Raw genomic sequence first — 20,586 nt, 5'->3', positions numbered from 1 at the left:
TTTCTTCATCTCTTCCAGAGCCTCGAAAACATCACAATGCCCACTTCCTGCAGCCCAATCTAATGGCATGAGGGCCTTGCCATCCTGTTGCTCCAATTTTGCTTTGTGATGAAGCAACAGCTTAGTTATTTCCAGATGTCCATTTCTCGCTGCTCGATGCAGAGCTGACCACCCGTCCCACTCAACTGCGTTTGGATCCGTTCCTGCATCAAGAAGTAGCTTGGCGCAGGATACACTACCCATTTCTGCAGCCCAGATCAAAGGAGTGTCTTCGGATACGCAGACTGTGTGGACGGACTTTGGGTCTTCTGAAATATAAAGCTCGACGAGCCAAGGGAGATTGAAATAAGATGCGAGATGGATTGGCGAACTCCCCATGGGAGGATATGGATTGCCTTGGTAAACGATGAAATATGTAAGTCTCATGATACCATCTCGACTTAACTGAGAAGCTAGAAGCTGCCGAACCATATCAGAAAGGGATGAGGAAGGCATTCCTATGGCGCGAAGATGGAAAGCCCAGCTCTCGATTGCGTAACAGAGTAAAGGATGTAGACTAAGAAAGTCTTCTATTTTGCGTTGATAGTCTAAGGCGGTACCGATATCATTTATCTCCACGACATGGAACAGATCCTCGAATGTTCCGTCCCGGAGTAGGTATTGTACGCATACTTCCGCCAGTTGCCTGTTGGCTGTTATCGAAGTCATTCCTATATCTTCTGTCTCACGAAGAGTAACTTTCCCCGCAAATCGCTTTAGGAAATCCCGTGTTGTTTGGTGAAGCAGGTTGATCTCTCCTCGAGTGCCGTTAAAGCGAATGAGTGAACCACAGAGTAATTTCAGGTCACCCTCAAAGTCATGCCAAGGCATAATTCTTGTTTCTGAACATAAAGCACACTCCAATTCCGCTAATATGAGGCCGCGTCTCCCGTAGAGTAGCCAACGAATGATCCGCCACATGTCACCCCTTCGAGATGGCGCAACGTTTTGAAGGATACCTTCGTAGGTATGAACGAGTGTGAGCGGTATTCGTGATAACTTGGAAGCAATCGCTTCATCACTGAGGCGTTCGTCACGGCGTGACAGATCGTCCAGGACTAGTACAACCCAGAGAAACATACCGTGTGCGTTGTCCTCTAGGAAGCGACTAATGCTGTGCGTAACTTCGGGATTGAGATGGCGTCGATATGATAAATCTTTTGTCCGAGAATGTATTAACTTACACATATCCTTTGCTGTATCGAATTTGGTCATCTCGAGAGTTGGGAAGTTTGAAAGGCGGTCGCAAACGTTCTCATCTGGCCTGCTGGTAACGAGAACCTTCAGGGTTGGACGTGAGTTCTTGGGGAGTTTCCAAAGATCTCCATGATCCATCAGTCCCTGTACCCAATCAAGTATCATCTGCTTAGAGTCGTCGTCGCATTCATCGATTGCGTCCAGAATGATATAAACCTTCGATCCAACGCCCATTTGATCCAGGATATCATCAACGACATCTTGCAACTTTTCACAAGACCATTCAAGGCTAACTTTCATAGACAAGAAATGATAATGGCGTAAGATTGTATCGAATAGACTTGGAAGTTGCTGAACTAATTGTGTAATGACAGTTCTCAGAGCTGCAGAAGCTGCTCCTTCGACTTCTTGATTCGATCTACGAAAGAAGTGGTATAGGAGGACAGGGTTGACGCCAGATTTGTCGGCCGACTCTCCGAGATTCGTTTCGTCCGCCAGGATGCGTTGGGAGACATGAGCGGCCAAAGTCGTTTTTCCAAATCCGGGGTTCGCTGTGATTAATAGCAAACTGGATTCTTCCGACTCGTGCCAGGAAACGTATTTGGGATTGGCAAAGATCCAGCTGCCTGCATGTCTGGAATGTCTCAGTGTCTGAGATAGAAACGTGCCTTGAACCTTTGCAGCGAGGTTTGTTAGGCATGCATCCGATTTCACTTGTGACAAAACATTGGGCTCTCTTGCACTGATATTTTGGATAGCTGTTCGAATGAGCGGCAATTCGTTGTTGACAGTCTGTGAGACAGCCTCAAGGCTTCCGTGAATTTCATCAAGGCGTGTGTCAATGCCGCATAACAGAGTTCTGCAAAGGTATCAGCCTCATGATCTTCAGCACTCGAGCACATACGAATCAATTTGTGTAATGCACAGAATGAGAGAGGTTTTCCCTTCCTCCAACCTCTGTAACATGCCAATAAACTTCTTCTCCATAAGTAAACCACCGATGGTATTACTCCATTTCTTGAACTTGAAATCTTTTGTCTCAGTCACGAGATCTTGAATCCGAGCTCTCAGACCCTCGCTTTCCCTCAAGCAGGTGCTTAGAATTGTTTCAACCTCTGGTGTCTGGAGCTGCGGCTGACTTTCAATCTGCCTCGATATCTCTATCAGTGTCCGGACTTGATCCAGTCGAGCTTGCATAACTCCTGGTGCACCGCGGATCGAATTGAAGAGGCTGGTGAGAGAAGTTACAAGGGAAAGGCTGAGTTGAGCGACTTGTACCACGCTGGCGGCAACGCCAAGAATCTCCAGGCCGGACATTGTATGGTTCGCGGAACTGCTGGCAAGTCGAGCATTGAGTATAAATGAAGAATGACTCAAACGTCATGTTGCTTATCTGGAAGAGCCTGTCTATGTGGTCGGGCGAGACCATGAAGCGCCATCAGGCAGGAGCGAGGCTGTGTGCAAGGACGTTCCTACTGAGAAGCACAGCCTCCAATGAGAGGTCGATATTCACAGATCTCGCATTCTGCTGCAATTTGAAGTCACTTGACGCCAGCCTGAGAGATTAATCGTGTGCTGAAGTGTGGAAATGAGCGCGAGCTGAGGGTAAAAGCATTTGAGGTGAGGTGAGGTCCCACGTCCCTTGGTAAGTTATTAGGATGACGTTCCCAGCCACGGACTCCGGTTCCCAGTTTGCAAGTCGTTGAGATGACTGAGAGATCTTTGGGACATTGACGTGCCCTCGGTTTTTTTTGCCCTTCTTGGACCGCTCGGCGCCGGCCTTCCGTTCTAGACGAGACTAGCGCCAAGGAAAATCCGGGGGAACCTGGTTCCGTCATGCACCTGCTCCTCCCTCTCCTGTAGAGAAGGAGAGGCTTCTCTTTCTGAGCGCTGAAGCTGAACTATTTCCCCGTAATATTATTCCTCTTTTGAGTTCTTTTTAATGCATTTTACAGCTATTACCCTAGTAAAATTATACCTTGAGAGTAACCCTGGATCAGTGAGACAGATGCTGCTTTAATACTCTGCTAGGCTGGCGCAGATCAGTTAATCACGTTCTACAGCAAATTCTAGAGAGCTTTCCAGGATTGAAAAGTCAAACGGCGTGAAAGTCATAAAAAACGCTAGGCCAAGAATACATCTTTTCTAGGGTAATAGCTGTATGATTGCACCTTACGGAAGTGTGCTGATCTGCCGGCGGACCTCCCGCTCTTGGCTTTGCGATCAGTGTCACAGCATCGCCTTTCTGCGACTTCTTGAATTCCCATACAAACAACTGCCCAATGAGCGGTGAATTAAAGATCACCTTATTTTCAGGTACAGTACACGGACCCCCAGAACTTAACGGCCCACAACCTTGAACTAAAAACCTTCTTATGCGCTGTCACCGCCACGCCTTTCTCTCGCCCTCAACCTTTCTCTCTTCCTCAGTCTTTCTCTCCCCCTCAACCCACATCTACCCAAGGTAGACATCTCCAATCATGATCCACGGCCTTTCTAAGACACAGCGTCTGTCCGTCGCAATTGGGGTCTCCTCTATCTTCTTCGCTGCTGAGATTTCAGGTTCGGAAAATCCGATCGAAAAAGTGAGCTCGTCGCGTGACTGATTCATGCCCAGTTGGATTTTACACCCACTCTCTTGCGCTGGTCGCTGATGCTTTCCACAATGTATGTTCTATCCGATGAGCTTACCAAAATTGGGGGCTAACGCTCTTATAACAGCTAAATGATTTGGTGGGATTTATTGTAGCTTTTGCTGCATTCAAGGTACTTGCGACGGAGATTCGCCACCCGATTCACCAACTAATGGGTTTCCTCGCAGATTTCAGAACGAGAGAACTCTCCAGATGCACTTTCGTTTGGCTGGCAAAGAGCTTCACTTCTGGGTGCTTTCTTCAACGGCACTTTCCTGTTGGCGCTCGGTGTGAGCATCTTCTTGCAGTCGGTTGAGCGATTCGTCTCACTGCAACGCACGACTCCCACCACATTTGGAGAACCTGCCTAACATCGCCCAGGAGTACAGAACCCAATGCTCATTATGATCATGGGCTGCGTTGGTCTTGTATTGAATATCATCAGTGTCATATTCCTTCATGGTACGTCATGCTCGCAATTGACATTGGGGAAAAAAAAGTAAAATTAATTGCTCCCAGAACACGACGATCACGAGGTTGCGCATGGCAGTCTTGACGAGCTTGCTGCTGATCATGCCAGTGAAACCTATATGCTCCAGGAAGTCAGTAACACTGCACTCAATTGTCAAGACAACACTTACAAATATTAGACTACAAACCCTCATGCCGAACATCGGCATAAAGTAGACATTTCAAAGTCTAATGGCCACAGCCATGACCTCGGTATGATGGCTGTACTGATGCACATCGCTGGAGATGCTATCAACAATATCGGGGTTATTATTGCCGCTGCTGTGATCTGGAAGGCAAATTATGACAGAAGATTCTACGCCGATCCCGCCGTCAGCATGGGTATCGCCATTATGATCACACTTTCAGGATTACCAGTTGGTAAGCCTCCATTATCCATGGAACATTGAATTCTGTTGCTGAGGCCTCAAAACAGTCAAGAGAAGTGGCCAGATTCTCCTAGAGAGTGTTCCACTCGGCGTCAGTGTCGAAGATGTGAAGCACGACCTCGAAAAAGTCAGTCCTCTTCATCCCAATACACACAATCAAGCTAACAATTCCAGGTCAGCGGTTCCCTCTCCATTCACGAGCTCCATATCTGGCGCCTCTCCCAGCACAAGGCTCTCGCCTCAGTCCATGTTTTCACAACCGACGACTCCCTCGGCAACTTCATGGTCCGCGCCAAACTCATCAATGAATGTCTTCACGCCTATGGCATTCATTCCTCCACTCTACAGCCCGAATTAGTCACCTCAATTAAAGAAGCAGGACACGAAGTAGCAGAAGAGGCAGTAAGACGACGAAATGTGGTGAAGAATGAGTGTCAGATCAGTTGTGGAACGCTCTGTGAGAACTTGACTTGCTGTGGAAGAGAGAGGCTCGAGGCTGTTACGAGAGCGGTGTCTGTACCACGCCTTCATACATGAGAAGATGATTTGATGCCGAGATGAATGAACGCCACTGAACGATACACGAATTTGATGCTATTTCAGAACGGGCATGGCATCAATGATCTGGCCCTCTCCCAATTGGAAAGGAACCAATTCGTGTACATAGACTAGAGCATAAGCGACATCGCAAAAGCTTCCGTGAAGCATATTTCCTCTTGTTCAGATTCCTTAACGTGAGTACAGTCCCCGCTTATTCTCAGGCCGATGTTATCGCTATGATGCCATTTACCTGTATATACTAAAATAAACCCTTTCCCTTCCGACCAACAAACGGTGTTTGCTTGTAAGTTTAAACACCTTCCACCGCAAAGTCGCTAAATGCCCCCGCCCCTCTCCCCCAACCGAAAAGTAGTTAAAACTTCCACCTTTGGAATGATGTAGAGGATAAACTAGCTAAATTGGGTTTAAGCTTTAGTTAATATGCTGTTTTACGGATCCCAAAACTCAGTTCGTCTAGTTTCCTCTCCTGTCCCCCCTTCCCCACAACTATAGCGGGGTTAGCTTGGCAGCAGAGTTTTGCGGATTTTTATCTTGTTTTTTTTTATTTTAAAAGAGGTGGTGAGTTAATGGAACAAGCGACCTCTGCAAAAGGGTCCTCTCCTGGTAAGGCACCAGAGTTTTGCCGTTTTACTCTGAGAAATTGAGCTGGCTGCTAGGATTTTATTTTCGAGTTCTCACTCTCCTATACAAGAAACGAGAAAGGAATTCCCGAGTCACACACTCTTAAGAAATATGACAAAAATTTGTTACTCGAATAAGGCGAACATATCACTGTTGAATCTTTTTGGCAATAATGATTAGATAAATATAGATATAATAGACACACTACGAGAAGCACCAGCTTTTCATCGACATGATCCTTTTAACTCCAACCTCCCCGACCATTTCCAGGCCTCAATCTCGGATCATCAGGCCTCCCCAAAAGCCTTCTCAACCGCCTTCGCAAATTCCCCTAAACTCCCAAACGTAGCCGCCAAGTCCACTTGCCCCTCCACATCCTCCAAACGACTCCCCATCAACGCTTCCTCTCCCCCGGGCATCCTCCGAATCCAAACACTCGGCCTCAGTCCAAACCTTTTTGCCGGCACATGATCATGGTACAGACTCTGCGCAACCTTCAAGATCTCCCCCTTGCTCACCCAAAACTCCTTTTCCGCATGATCTGCCAAATAAGCAAAGTTCTGGAGATCAGGTTTGTAGGACCCAATGTCTTCTGCCGTGTAGATTGCATCGAACTTCACGCCTGACAAAGGACCGGAAAGCGTACGCGAGAATGAGGCCTTGTCGACGTTGGAGAGAACGACGAGCTTGTAGTGTTTTGCTAGAGATTGCATAGCGGCAACGGTGTCAGGGAATGGCGGCCAGGTGCCGATGGTCATCCCGAAGGAGTGAGCTTCTTCTTCAGTGATGGGGATCGAGAGGGAGGCGGCGAGCTGGATGTAGATTTTTGTGAGGATGTTGGGGTAGGTGAGGGTAGGTTCGGCTTTTTGGATGGACTGCTCCAACTTGGCGTATTCTGTGAGTAGGAAATGGCGTATTTGAGGGGCAGTGTTGGTTGAGGGGTAGTGAGGGGAGGATGGTGGGAGACGAGAAAGGAGGGGGAGGAGGGAGGTGTAGATTCCGGTCTCCCAGTCTATGAGAGTGCCGTAGATATCAAAGCTGAGCAGCTTGTAGGAAGTTGGATCGAAAGCCATTGTTAGAGGGTTAGAGTGAGGTACTTTGAGTTTTGGAGTGGTAGCCACGAAGACGAAATGGAGGAATCGGTAAACGAAAACGCTTTCTGGGCTTCTGCAGATGCGAACCTTGCAAATTATGTTTCTAAGAATGGGTCAAGGGGTTTATGTAGTGTTCTTGAATAACGACTCCAGAACTCGGCTTTTCTCGTCCTGGCCTGCATGGCGGTTTGTACTATAGATGTCTTATTAGGGCGTGCTGCTCGGCTTTAAGTGGGGTGAGGTCACGTGAGTTCGGTTTAAAGGTTAAATTTACTTTCAGAGATGTTCTGATTCGATGTCAATGAGCAGCTGCGGTTTCTGCCTAGCTATGATACCAACTCGTCACGATTTTTATATTTTTATATTTTTTTTGTGGCTGTCACGAGCACTAAGAAACATATGAGTGAGAGAGAATGCCATCAATTAAAGCCTATTTGCATCTCCGATCCGCACAGCATCAAGCTCTGCGCATTATGCACTGAATGGCCCCGAATTTTTCAATAGAAAGAGAACCGTCATATCCATCGTATCGTCATAAGCAGGAGTCCGCTCCACTCTCTCCCTTTCCTCAGAAATCGCCAACTACGTACCACCGCTATCCTAACAACAAGAGCCGCTGTCTATATGCCTCGAAATAGACACAAGAAGTATAACGCCCCCAATCCACCGGATTATGTGATGTGAAATGCGAGATGGCCAACCTGCGGCCATCAAGCATGGAGAATGGCCCCGTATCGTGAGATAAACGCCAATATTCTAGGTAATTTTTCAGAATGTTTCCGACTCGCCGGAGTGATTACTGGCTATTGTGCCGAATGTATCTGCGAACAAGATTAGTTTTGGTTACTTCCGCGAACGGATTTGAGTCATACCTCTATTTTTGTTACGCCTCACTGTTCCATCATCTCTATTCAGTTCCCCGCTCTTAGACGAACTCATGCTTCTGGGTCCTGTTGGCTTTCTCACTGGGACACCTCCTAGTGTTCCCGATAGCTTTCTTGCTGCTGATCTTGGCGAACCGCCTTGCGCGTAAGGGTGATCATCCACGTTGAGATGCTCATTGCTCAGGGGACTTGGCTTCGTCAATTTTCCTGTCCGGATCTTTGGTGGTAGCTGGGGTGCAATAGGCTCTTTTGGTGGTCGTTGGGGAGCTTGATTTGATGCCGAGTAGGCGCCATCGGAAATGGGGGACATGTTACCAGTGTTATTGGTGCCGCCACTGTAACGATTGGTCTGCTGAGGTGGAAGGCGGTTTAAGCTTGTCTGAGAACCCCAATCGACAGACTTCGGAGACATAGGCGAATCGAAGTTCACTGCTTGCGACTCGAGAGCTGTCTGATACCGGTGAGTAGGTCCAGGTCGTGGCTGTGGGTGTTGCAAATTCAACGAGTTGCGGTGGGCCTTGTACTTTGGATCTTCGGGTGGCAGTAGAGACACAGGAGGCTCATTCTCATTATATTGCTGGATCTGTTCTTGCGAGAAACCTGAATGGAGTTTGTCGTCTCCATAGAGTTCATGATCTGGGTAATTTCCGAGGTCAGAGCCAGACCTTGATGGCGGCTCTGCGAATTGCTCATCACCTTTCCGCCCACTACCGCGACCGCTGTTTCTGAAACCTCGGAACACAGTCGATGCAGTCGTCTCGGACCATCGAGAAACCTTGGGAATCCAGCCAGACGAGCTGCTTGACTTATGCTTTTTGCTCTTGTCGGTCCTTGGCGTATTCTCATTGCTGAGAGAAGCTGGAGCAATATATTGCTGAGGTGGTGTTCCAAGTGGTGCAGATCCTCCTCGAGCGACCTCTCTGGTTGGCGTGAGTAAATTCTCGTTCTGCTCGAATTGGCTGCTGAGGACAGCTTGCTCATGTGGATCCAGTTCTTCCTCGTCGCCTTCGGGAACAGTACTGATACGGTGATCCGAGAACTTGCGGCTGTCAAACCCTCTTTGGCCGCTTGCGCCCCGAGACAATGGGAGCGACAAATGTCCAGATTGACTAGCATGGCTTGCAGTTGATGTTCCAGCATGTCCCTCTGGTTCGTAGCCACGATCATGTTCGTAATTTCCTTCTTGCTGCAGATCCTCATAGGATTCAGCTGCATGACTGCCAGGCTTGAGACCCTGGGCAACCTTCAGTCCCTCAACTTCTCCTAGTAATTGCACTAGCATCTCCTCAATCTTCCCAAGATCATTCGAGCTCTTCATGCTTAACCCCTTCAGAGCCCTTCTGAACACGTTCCTTTTCTTGGTAGGAAGATCCTCATACATCTCGTCTTGAGAGCCCTGTCGAATAGATCGTGGACCGCTCTGCGGTAGTGGTCTTGGGCCGTTTATTGCCTTTTGGACAGACTTGTCGGTATTGCCTTGAACCTCGGTGATGATCACATCTTCCGTATCGGCTAAAAGACGCTTCATGTCCTCGAAGGAGTTTCGCATCTCAGCAGCTGCTCGAACGAGAGTGACCAGGATTTCCGTGTCACGGGCGCTTCGTTGAGCATCGCGAACAGTGAGATGGTCCATGAGAGCAACAATATCCTTCGATTGGATGCGATCAATGCCCTGTCCCGTTGCACTATCGTAAATTGGTGAGCCCATGCCATGGGACATCCCGCTAAGATGCCGAGAGTGCTTTGGAGTGTAGAAGGGATTGTCACCGGCCAAAGCATCAGCTGCACCTCCAATATCTTCATCGAGGAAACCGACTCCTTTGATTCTCGGCTCGGGAGTGATACCTCCTGGGGAGCGAGCATTCGGGGCAGAGGAGATGTAACCTTCATCCTTTGGCAATGCGACTGGGCTTCCGGCTCGGTAATCTAGCTTGCTGGGAACATTGCCTTGACCTTGGCCCGGGAATCGGATTCCAGCCTCGCTAAGAAGATCACGGTCAAGCCCGCCGCCAATAGCAGCGATTGGACTTGTTCCTTCGTAGGGGTTGGTAATGAGGGTGTCGCGTTTTCGTTCACCTGAGGTTCTTTGCCAATCTTCGTCATGATCCTGGCTGGCTTCCCGATTGTGGCCAGCAATTGCTGCAGCCCCACCAGCGCCGATTGTTGCACCAACGAGAGCAGCCTCCGCGGCTTTAAGGTTGGCGTCAGACTTCTGTTCCCGGCTTGCTGAACCTGCTTCAAACTGTGGCTGTGGAGGCGTTGGTTTGCCCGGCCAATGATCTCTATTTGACTCTGTTACTCCTCCGATAGGTCCTTGAATGATCGAAGGGTTTGTCGTCACGTCAGATTCTCCATCACCATACCCTATTTCGGGCATTGGGTTTTGCAAATCTGGAAGTCCACTGGACGTAAACTTCAGCTGCTCATGACTTGCAGCTTCGCTAAGTGGCGCGTCAATACTATGACGTGGAGATGGTATTTGACCTTGTCCCTCCAACGCACGTTCCTTGAAAGACTTCTGCAATGGAGCCCCAGTGTCTTCGTGTCTCTCCGGGTACCGGATTTGATCTGCAGCCGACTTCTTCTGCCTGCCATTTATAACCGCGGCCGCGGCTCCGGCTGCGATGCCAGCCAACGCGGCCTTTTCAGCCATGTGGGTGTTCTTCTGTCTAGGCATTGCAACTTTACGCCCCTGTTCGTCGATTTCATACTCTTCAGTGTATTTGGTGGGGCTGTTTCGCCGGCTTGAACTGCCTCCAGACTCATCATATCTGAGAGCCCTTGAGCCATCGTGCTTCGTGGGACTGTTCCCTTGGCTCGTGAAGTGCCGCTCCGAGCCATCCTCGTAGGAAGCATACGATCCTCTACGGTCGTATTGGCCGTTATTTCCGGAGTAGCCAGAGTCACCTGTGAGCTCAGACTCGTTGACGAGAGATGCGACAGCTGACTCAACAGCAATTGGCGTGTGGACAAAATCCGGGTTCGCTCCAAGGCCTCGAACATTTTGACCAGTCGTTACCCGATCCAGATGAGGAGCATCCATGCTGTCGTCGGTGTAATTCGTCATGTGCTTATAGTCGATTCGAGGGTCAGAGCTGTGGTAGCTTTCTGAATCAAGCTCGCGGTTACGATCATTCTCTCTGTGTTGCTCTTCCCAATACTCTCCATCTTGGGTGATTTCTGAATCGGTAAGCCCACCTTGTCGAACTTCAGGGAAGTCGTGGTGATTACCATGAACATTTCCTACCGAATCGAGAGATCTGATTGATCGTCCAGACTGGTGTTGCTGCCCCGATTTGTTCATTGACGAATACGAGCCGGTGCTGTGGGTGAGTCTAGAGTCTCTTAGTTGTTGATCGGGATCGCCTTCGGTATAACCAGAGACACTCTGTATTGGGCTGAGTCCACGTCTCTCCTGAGCATAAGGAACATATCGAAGAGGCGGTGGAACTTCCTGGTGATAGTAGCCGTGGGTATCTTCTAAAAGTTCTGGATCATCGTGTTCTTCATCAACATGTGCATGATCATGGTGTATTGCTGCCAACCCAGCACCTGCGGCAGCACCAGCGAGACCCGCTGCCAATGCGTGAGAGTGGCCATCGCCATGTTGCTCTTCCTCGACGTAGGAGTCTTCGTGTTCTTGCTCCGGGGAACCATGCATGAGAACTTTTCGTCCAGGTTCATCCAGCACATATTCATCGGAGAGTTGCTGGTCGCTGGGTTGGCTGTGAAGACTTAGGTCTCCACGTGAATAGTTCGAGTGCTGTGTTCCAAGGCCTTGCTGTAAAGCAACAGGAGTACGAGTGGGCGTTCTTGAGGAAGGCGAACCAACACCTCTAGGAACCTCTCGAATTGGTGTCACTCTTTCCTGACTCGCTGAATGAGGACGCTCAGTTGCTGCTGAAAGGATAGAGCTTCTGGTGATTTCTGAGGCGTTGATGTCGCTCATCAGTGGCATGGGAGGCACTGTCTCATGCTCTCTCTCCTCATAATCCTCAACGAGACTGTCACTCCTGCTCCGACTCTTAGTCCTCCTCCTCCTGCGCTCCTTTTGCCCGTCAAGAGAATCTTGAGAGTGATTTTTGTGCAATGCTGCAGCGGTCAGTGCTCCGAGGCCCGCACCGACAGCTGCTGCTTCGAGACCTCGATGCTGATCGCTGCTTCCCTTCTTTCGTACCCGGTGGCCGTCCTGAACCACAGTATCTTCAGAAGTTTCTCGCTCAAAGCTTCCAGGAGAGTCTTCCAATTGTACACGATCCACATTTCTGTCCTTCCGAATCTTCCCGCTCTTTCCAGAAAGTATTTCCGTATCATTGAGAACGACCTTTGGCTTGCCTGAACTATCCGTGCCACTTCCACGATCGGATAACCTTCTTCCGCCTGAGCTCTCCCTAGAGTCTCTTGAAACACCACTCCCCGAAGTGATGGAGCCACGGCGATCTCGGTCCCGATCACGTTGCGCGTGTTTGCTTTGCTCTCTCTTCAGAGCTGTCAATTCAGGCAGAATCAGTCGTCTGATGGCATCTTCAACTGTCTCAAGAAGTTTTGGATTGTTGATCGAGGACTTCGAGGTGCCAGACCGGAACGAATAAGCATCGCCAGATTTCCCACTCAGATGAGAATTAGTTGCCACTGAATCGACACCAGATACTATTGATTCCTCATGGTGGCCTCGACTTGATCTCCGTCGCGGGGATTTGAGACTTTCACTATGATGTTCGCCGCTCACACTTCGACTCCGACTACTGTGTTTACGCCGGCGCTCTGATGACTTCTCTCCCTTAACTTTTTCAGCTGCTTTTTGTGCTACAATCCGTTCTCGACTGAGGCTTCGACTTCGTCGACGGGACGGTGTTCTCAATTTATCTACTACTGCACCAGCAACTAATCCAGTAGCTGCGCCGGCAGCCAACGCCTCGCCTCGTGTCAAGCTCCGGCTGCGCTTTCGTTCCGGTGATCTGGTCTTGCCGTCGAGAAAACTGTCGGCAGGCATTGAAGAAATATCCGATGCATTCTGTTGTACATATCTTGTGGAGCTGTCTTCACCAGTCGGGATCAGAGGACTTCCATGTCGCCTTGGCATTATCTCCACTTCAATCGGATGCCCTCCTCGAGATGTGACGTTGGACTCTTCGGTGGCTGAACGGTAAGAGAGCACACTGTTGTCATCGCCCTCAGCCTCAGGTGATTTGTCGTCCTTAACGTTGGGGGACAGCTGGATACGTTTTGTGTATGAGGGTCTTCGGGTGCCTTTTCGTTCAGTAATCTGTATATGGTCGTTCGAGGATCGGCTTCGGCTTTTCGAAGATGGTGTGACCTTGACTCTGACAGATGGCCTCCGAGACTCAGCCTGACTGCCCTTCCCGCCCTCGAAGTATTCGATCAGCAATGATGTTTGTGACTTGTTGTTCGAAGTGAGGTTGCCGTGACCATCCTTATCACTCCTCTTGCGCCGTGTAGCTATCGTGACCGGGCTTCCGTCCTCTGGCAGACTGTAACTGCTCTTCTCTGTGCCGGTGACTTTGGACCCAAAGTCGGTGCCTCCGGTAGTGCTATCAGTTTCGGTCGGCGCAGGCAAAGGAGGGCCTCTTTTCGACTCGACACCCATTGTGGCAACTCAAAAGTCAACCAAGAAGTGGTAGGAATGCATAGAGGTAATCTGGTTGCTGCTGCGGGTGTGATGGTACAGAGTTCGGAGGAGGCTGGTGAGAGCTCGAAGGCGGCCGAGTCGCTGGGATTCGCCCAGCTGAAAGATGCTACCGGGGTCGTACAGGTTACGAAAAATAAGGATTACAAAGATGAGAACCGCATCAGAGACGCCAGCAACTGGATGGTCGTGGTTGAAGGTGAGCTGTGACAATAGAACCGTTGTTATGAGTAAGAAGGACTGGGGGGGCAGTGCCAACGCATGCTGTGTTGATCGAGGCAGGGTAGGGCTCGCTTCGCCAATCAAAATAAAAAGCTCGGACGGGGACGGGCTGTCCATGTGCTATTTTTGCTGTGGGACTTCAAGCTCGTCCTGGATTACGAAGGTGCGGCATCAGATTTCGAATGTGATGCTCGCAACAAACGGTTTTCTACAGATCACCACGTCTCTCAGACATGATCATTGTTTTGGGCCTCTGGCTCTGACAACCGCTCTCAGCTCTACCTCAGCCTGCTCACATCTTACGAGCGCTGCGCTGCTTCGTGGCAGTCCAGAGGCAAAGTTATTCGCCTCTCAAACTCGTTGGACCAATGAGTTTGTCAGGTGTCTCCCTCGACTGCGGTTCGCTGCATGCTAACTGCGCTCCTGCATGAAGCGGTTTGAGCCAAACTTGTGATCACATTGCTTGGGAAGTATCCCATTCGAGGACGAACGTGGACTCGATCACACCGCAAACTGCTCTGGCCTCGGGTTGTATTACGAAGTCCTGAATACCGAAATATGAGATCGAGGAGATGCTTATTTGAACTATTACGGCAGATCCCAGGGGTCAGCCGCGCACCAAACCCTGATGAGCTTGGCTTGGGGAGCTTCCGAAGGTGTGCCAATTTTGGATCCGTTGGCACGGAGACATAGAATTTTGAAGCCTTGAAGGGCATTGCATCATGACATGACAGCAAATGGAGAAGTTCTGATCAGTGTGCTTTTGGGATGTCTCTAAGTGAAATGTCTATTCATTCAAATTAGCCTCACTGGAGTTGAGTCCCCTTAAGGAATGTCTTTCAGACCTCGGCAAGGGAGGATAACTTTCACAATTTTTCATAAATACGACGATAAGAACGTCGCGGGGCTCTGCTACCTCCAGTCCGAGCCCTTCTCAGTTGACTTGAACGGTCAGATCCAACTTCACAAGCCGGTCACCGTCTGAATTCCCGAGGTCACGCAATCCAATCCCTGTGCTCTGGCAGTCCAGTACACAGCCTCGGTGTCAGCTCACATGTACAGCCTGAATGTGCCCAGCTATCAGGGTTTCATAACCTCTCAGCCGCATGGTGACACGCACAAATGGATTCGCACAAATCAAAATTCAACAGAAGTAGGAGGCCCAAATTCAACGATTCACTGTTGTTATCGACTCCTTTAAGAGGAGGTTCTCCCTCTCAATGCGTATGCCCCAGGGTATTTTTTCCTTCCTCAAAAGAACAATGCAGGACTTTTTCCCATTCCTGAGCTCAAACTCCAACTCCAAAAGAGTAAATCCCAAGTTCATTTCTTCCTTCGCACCTCGGGAGCAGCAATCATGATCGGGAGACTGTCAAAAACAACCTCATTGTCCTCGTAGTGAACAACGAATCCACCACCCAAAATCCTTCTAAGTGCCTGGAGTCTGTGTAGCTTCCACCACTTGTCTATCTTCATGATGCCAGTCTTGTGAATGCGGACTGTTAGTCTGGACCCATATCTAAGGCCGGTCTCTTGATCAATAGCTTTTTGATACCTTGGTCCCCGTGTTGGGTATTCTATAGTGTTCAAGATATCGGCAAAGTTTGTGTGAAGTGTCTTTCGGTCCTTCTTGGTGATTCGTTTTGAAGACTCTGTTGCGAGTTGAGCTAGCGTCTGTTCGAGCTGGTGCTTTTGTCGATAAACCTCGTAACGTTTGACGTGGCTCTTGTCTATGGCGAATCCTTCTTCGTCCTCTTCGTCACTGCCGCTGGCTGGTCCATCTTCTTCTTCCCGCTCGGTGTAGCTCTTCTCGTACAGTAAAGCAATATTCTCTCCAGCTGCAACTTGGACAGAAACATCGCTACTCTCAAGCTGCTCTACAAAAGCGTCCATAGCCATTTCGGTCTTGTCTTCCAGGTCGTCTATTGATGTGGCCAAAAATCCCCAAGCTTCACAAGCTGCTGCAACCACTTCGCCACTGTCAGCAGCGCCTGCAGACTCGCCATCCGACTCAACAATTTCCAGCAAGTCATCCATGATCTCTTCGATGGCAGTATCCGCTGCGCCCCCGTAGATTGCTGCCGCGCTGAGCGTGTGAATGGCCACAGCTTTCACACTGCGGTATTCCGAGTCGGTGTATGTGCGTTTCAGTGTCTGGAATATGGCATCGTAGATTGTCTCCGAGGGTGTTGTAATGAGGGTGAGTGCGATCGCTGCGTGTGGTCAGCACGAGCTTCTAGGAAATAGTATTTGACAAACCTCGTAAAGCAAGGCAAGTCTCCTTTTCAGTATTCTCTGCCTTGATGCTCTTCAGGAACGCGGGAAGCAGCTCTGACACCTTGTGCTGAATATCCTCGAATGCATAATGGCTCATAAGAATGTGGACATATTGCGCCAAGGTCGTTTCTCTGCCCTGGACGCTGCTTCGTTTCCTGTCTATGATTTCCTCCATACGATCTGCTAGTTCTTGCTTCCACGACTCTGAAGCATCCTCAGGCACGTCCAAAGCCAGCATATCATCTATTGAATTGATGCTATTGAGATCAGAGTCAGTGTTTGTGTCTCTGGCACTCCCTCACGATGTCCGCATACCTCCAGTTTGTGCTATCACTCAAATCTCCTTCTTCATCGTCGGATCCATGTCGGGATCCTGCCTGGGAGGTGGTGCGCGAGTTCGCGGCGGAAGAGGTTCGCGACGATCGTGATTTTGCTTTCTTCGAGACCGTCTTGCCGCTCTCAAGAGCCTGGCGTCGTAAATCGTGCATTTTGCTGGCTTGTTCGAGTCGTAACAGATGTACAAAGCAGGTGGAACAAGCTGGTCGCCACTGAATGCGCGCAATTCGTGGTTGTGGTCCTTTGTTCGGGATCGAAAAAAAAGCCGTGGATTTGTTTGTGCTATCGCAGAGCTCGAGGATACGGAACTTGAGCTTCTATTTGTATTAATTCCTCCATGTATGAGTCACAATAATAATAAGACGGAGTGCGAGTGATTAAGACCATGGGGCCAGAACAATAGGAAGTGCATGCAATTGTGGGAAGAGCACGATCTGGAGCTAAGAAATCATGCGTGTTCGGTTACGGCTGATAAGGACGGGACCGAGCTGGCATAAATCCACACCTGACTTCGGACTTAAAGTGCTACAGCAATCTATTTCTAACCCGAGGAAGAATATACTGGCCACGCAATAATCAAGGGTTTAATTCACTGTTGACAAATTCCTCATCGTTCTTTAAAAATTGGGCCGGATGAATTAGTAAATTTCCAAAGATAAATACCTAGTGTCTCTAGGGTTCTGCGCTAGGCAGCTTATCGAAGGCAGCAGCGAGGTTGCAACACCCCGCCCGGCTTCTACCGTACTTCGTACCATCGCCGACTTCAAGAGCAATCATCTTCGACGACAACCTTCGGACATCTTCGCCTTGCACCTGCCCCGCCGAGAGGATATTGCTCGAGACTCTTCCTCGTCCACATCCTCGAGGCCGAGTTTCCCCCCGTTGCCAAACATTGCCAGGCCGTGTTTCACGTCTAATCCCGATTGCATTCACCTTCACCAGATTGCATCGACCCCACCACGTCGACCACCTTTCTCATCGACCAAGCCCGTCCCAACACCCGAAACCTCTCAACTTCTACACTGGGTTCTCTGCGGATAGCTAACCATCAAGATGAACAACGAAGGTACGCGGACTCTCTTCCTATGTGCAAGTGCTGCTACGAGGCTGTCAGCCGATGGCGACGACTTTGGTCATGAGAGCCCGGCAGCCTGACTCCAACATCTGCCAGAGATTTTCTGAAGTTTCAGTGATCACCCTCGTCTTGTTGCTTGTTGTCGCGAGCTCTAGCATCTTTCCAGCCCTTACACTAAACTACCCGACGTTCGATCCAAGGTACTGACCAGACACAGTCAGAATCACACTGAAAGCCGTGACGAGCAATGTCTCCCCCGCGGAGCGAATTATCACCCTCAATCCCGACCGACCCACCATACCCGTCGGCCGAGCCTCGAAAAGCATTAGCAAAGGACTTCTGGGTGCGGTGGACAATGCGTGGTTTGACAGCCCGGTCATGTCTCGCGATCACGCCGAGATTACCATTGATGCGGAGGAAAAGGTATGTTCAAGCAAATCAATTCTTGACCACCAAGGCTGACATGTCGTAGAATATCACAATCCAGGATATCGGATCGATGCATGGGACGTATCTCAACGGTGTCGAGTTGCCACGCAAGGCTCCCATGGCCATCGATGACGGTGACGTCCTCGTATTTGGTGCTGAAGTCCGCCGTGGACCCGAGATATTCCCGGCTTGTAAATTTCAAGTCAACTATCAGTTTGTTCCTTACAAGTAAGCAGCGATTCCTTACTCCAAACCCTTAATTGCAAGCTGACACACTTTCCCGCCAGATCTAGAAATACGTTCACCTTCCCGGATTCATCCGATGTCGAAGACGAAGAAGAAGTTTATGATGAGTTCAGCGAGGGCGACATGGGAGAACGTGAGCAGACTTCCAGCGAGGACGATGCGTCGATCGAGTCACCGCTTGCGAAGGTATCGGCGGCCATTGATCCCATCGATCTCACCGGAGATGAATCGCCCCGTGTTTTCCCTTCCAACAGAATAGACCTCACTGGTGAGAGTGCCTTTGAGCAGGGCTTGATGGACATGATGGACGGCCGTCCGGCTGACATCCCCCAAGATGCGGGTCCAGTTAGCATTGGAGTGTATGCTGGAAATACTCCTATTTTGGTGGACAGTGAGGATGAAGATGCACACTTCTCGATGGATTCCGATGATCAGTCTGAAATGGTCGGGGATGAAATATATTCGGAGGATGACAGTCAAGATGGAGCTGAAGGTTCAGAGCCGTCTGACGAAGAAGAAACAGATGACGCTGAGGACTCCGACATGGAAGATATTCCGGAGTCATCTGCTATGGAACCAATGGAGCCGTCGCCAATCAACAACAATATTCGCTTTGCTCTTGCTACGCATGACAATTCGACAGTCCGTCTTTCAGACATTCGAACTCGAATGGAGGAACCCGAGGATCTCGCAGACAACGACGAGGAGAGCGACCTGGGTCTCGAGGAGGCTGGAAAGGCTGGCCTCAGAGCGCTATTCGAAGACGGCCTTCTCCGCCATAACTATGATGACCCATACCCTATTCTTCCTGGCGAGGCCATGAGTGAGCTTGGAACAGGCGGCGCTTTCCCTGCTGAGATCCCGAACCATATTTCATTTGCATCCACTACCTCTAAGCAAACTTCCCAAGATAATACTTCGGGCCTGGGTCAGAATACAAGCGAGTATATGAGATTTGAAGCTGCACAGAGCACCCTCCAACACGAACTTAAGTTATCAAACCCGTTTACCCGGCAGCCAAGTCCATCAGATGCAGCTATGGTGAAAGGCCGTAAGCCAGCTCCAGAGTCCACTCACATCAGGGTCTGCGACCTAGGAGAGTTCGGCAGATCTGCAGCACAAACATTAGGCGAAAAGACTGGCAAAGGTGATTTCTTCGAGGCGAGAGAGGTCAACAAAGCGAAGTTTAGCGCCAGCAACAAATCTGGACAAGCCTCTGGCTTGACTGGAATGACCGCCCCTATCTTTGCAGGAAATTGTGAAGGAAATCGATTACCGCTGACTACAGCGGCTCCGAATCCTTTCGAACGAAGAGTATTTGGAGCTTCACAGTCATCGAAACCATCTTCCGGTTCGCCCTTTGGCTTTGGTGAATCATACTATCCCGTCACTTCCCACGAGGCCAGCTCGGCAGTAAATAAGCTTTCCCCAGCGGACATGCCTTGTAAGACTATTATCCATGGTTTCCAAGACTCGTTGCTGACAGCTTCAGATTTCCCGACCCGTGAACAGTGCTCCTTCCTCGATAACCCTGCTCATGGTCCAGTTATGGACAGGGCTCCCAGCCCAGAGCCTTACATGACCAGTGCGGTAAATTTCAATGCTGCAACACACAAACCCCGCTCTGGACTTGGTATTAATGATATCATCAACAATGCGTCAACGACGACACAGAGTCTCAAGCGCAAATCTGATGAGATTTCCGATGCTACCGACGCCGAGCTTAGAATGTGGGCACAGTCCTCGACAGCCTCGAATGATGACGTGAAGGGCTCTGCAAACGTCGCCGAATCGGAAGAACAAACTGCGCTTTCCAGTCCGATGGCAGGGGTCGTACCTACTGTGTCTAATGCTCCTGCTCCTCGACCAACGAAGAAATTCAAGAAGCTTTTGGAGAATGTTGGTTACGCAGCCCTCGGAGGTGTTGCTGTTGGTGCCAGTCTGTTCTCGGTCTTGGTTGCTACAGCTCCAGACTTTTTGTGAGAGTAGACAAGGGCGCGTCAGGTGTTTACATGCCGGAATTTCTTATCAATGCCTCTTCGGAGTGTTTCTCATGGTTAGGGGGATGGATCTAGGGATCGGGAGTACTCATTGGCAAATGGTATTAGGTCAGTTTGGTCAACATGTTTCCTTCTTGCATTCCGGCGCTATCAAGGACGGCGTTGAAGGCTTTGTGGAACGGCGGCGTATGTTCTCGTTTCGCTGTCTCTCTTAGGCTTTAGTTACAGGAATTGAACATTTTCATAAATTGTTTCGCTGCCTTTTGTCAGAAAATCAAGCCACCCTTACCATAGGAGCAAAGCCCACAAGCCAAACGCATAATGCATCTCTTCCTTCAAGGCAAAATCCAATTGCGTGCTCTTGAAGATAGTGTGGTCCTGTGGATTGCTTAGGCAACGCTCTAAATATAATCAAGTCCAAGTAGG

At 49.7% G+C, this 20,586-nt stretch overlaps 6 protein-coding genes across 6 annotated transcripts; 2 read left to right on the top strand and 4 right to left on the bottom strand.

Moving 5' to 3' along the window:
• Positions 1 to 36: 36 nt before the first annotated feature.
• Positions 37 to 276, bottom strand: K444DRAFT_485843 (ankyrin repeat protein; the record flags this gene model as incomplete). Its single annotated transcript, XM_024873104.1, has 1 exon — positions 37 to 276. A coding segment is annotated over one exon (240 nt), but the record flags the coding sequence as incomplete, so codon positions are not given.
• Positions 277 to 3,449: 3,173 nt separating this feature from the next.
• On the top strand, positions 3,450 to 5,510 carry K444DRAFT_593299 (cation efflux protein/ zinc transporter-like protein). The gene is made up of 9 exons (XM_024878299.1): positions 3,450 to 3,798; positions 3,854 to 3,903; positions 3,958 to 4,002; positions 4,058 to 4,205; positions 4,251 to 4,331; positions 4,389 to 4,471; positions 4,520 to 4,760; positions 4,816 to 4,895; positions 4,943 to 5,510. Exons 1-9 carry the CDS (start codon positions 3,717 to 3,719, stop codon positions 5,303 to 5,305), a joined length of 1,173 nt encoding a protein of 390 aa, XP_024733678.1. The 5' UTR covers positions 3,450 to 3,716; the 3' UTR covers positions 5,306 to 5,510.
• Positions 5,511 to 6,086: 576 nt separating this feature from the next.
• On the bottom strand, positions 6,087 to 7,224 carry K444DRAFT_615188 (S-2-haloacid dehalogenase). The gene has a single exon (XM_024880673.1). It carries the CDS (start codon positions 7,021 to 7,023, stop codon positions 6,238 to 6,240), a length of 786 nt encoding a protein of 261 aa, XP_024733677.1. The 5' UTR covers positions 7,024 to 7,224; the 3' UTR covers positions 6,087 to 6,237.
• Positions 7,225 to 7,812: 588 nt separating this feature from the next.
• On the bottom strand, positions 7,813 to 11,877 carry K444DRAFT_534655 (uncharacterized protein; the record flags this gene model as incomplete). Its single annotated transcript, XM_024875226.1, has 2 exons — positions 7,813 to 7,865; positions 7,917 to 11,877. 2 exons carry the CDS (start codon positions 11,875 to 11,877, stop codon positions 7,813 to 7,815), a joined length of 4,014 nt encoding a protein of 1,337 aa, XP_024733676.1.
• A 2,805-nt stretch (positions 11,878 to 14,682) lies between these two features.
• On the bottom strand, positions 14,683 to 16,746 carry K444DRAFT_615186 (IFRD-domain-containing protein). The gene is made up of 3 exons (XM_024880672.1): positions 16,390 to 16,746; positions 16,057 to 16,331; positions 14,683 to 16,010 (listed from the first exon to the last, which is right to left on the bottom strand). Exons 1-3 carry the CDS (start codon positions 16,560 to 16,562, stop codon positions 15,121 to 15,123), a joined length of 1,338 nt encoding a protein of 445 aa, XP_024733675.1. The 5' UTR covers positions 16,563 to 16,746; the 3' UTR covers positions 14,683 to 15,120.
• A 263-nt stretch (positions 16,747 to 17,009) lies between these two features.
• K444DRAFT_615185 (uncharacterized protein) lies at positions 17,010 to 20,586 on the top strand. Its single transcript, XM_024880671.1, has 5 exons — positions 17,010 to 17,476; positions 17,703 to 17,908; positions 17,958 to 18,142; positions 18,202 to 19,604; positions 19,653 to 20,586. The coding sequence occupies exons 1-5, from the start codon at positions 17,464 to 17,466 to the stop codon at positions 20,141 to 20,143; spliced, it is 2,298 nt and encodes a 765-aa protein (XP_024733674.1). The 5' UTR covers positions 17,010 to 17,463; the 3' UTR covers positions 20,144 to 20,586.

This window comes from Hyaloscypha bicolor (assembly GCF_002865645.1).
Source record: "Hyaloscypha bicolor E unplaced genomic scaffold K444scaffold_117, whole genome shotgun sequence".
Classification (NCBI taxonomy): domain Eukaryota; kingdom Fungi; phylum Ascomycota; class Leotiomycetes; order Helotiales; family Hyaloscyphaceae; genus Hyaloscypha; species Hyaloscypha bicolor.
This window is presented reverse-complemented; position numbering and strand designations above follow the sequence as displayed.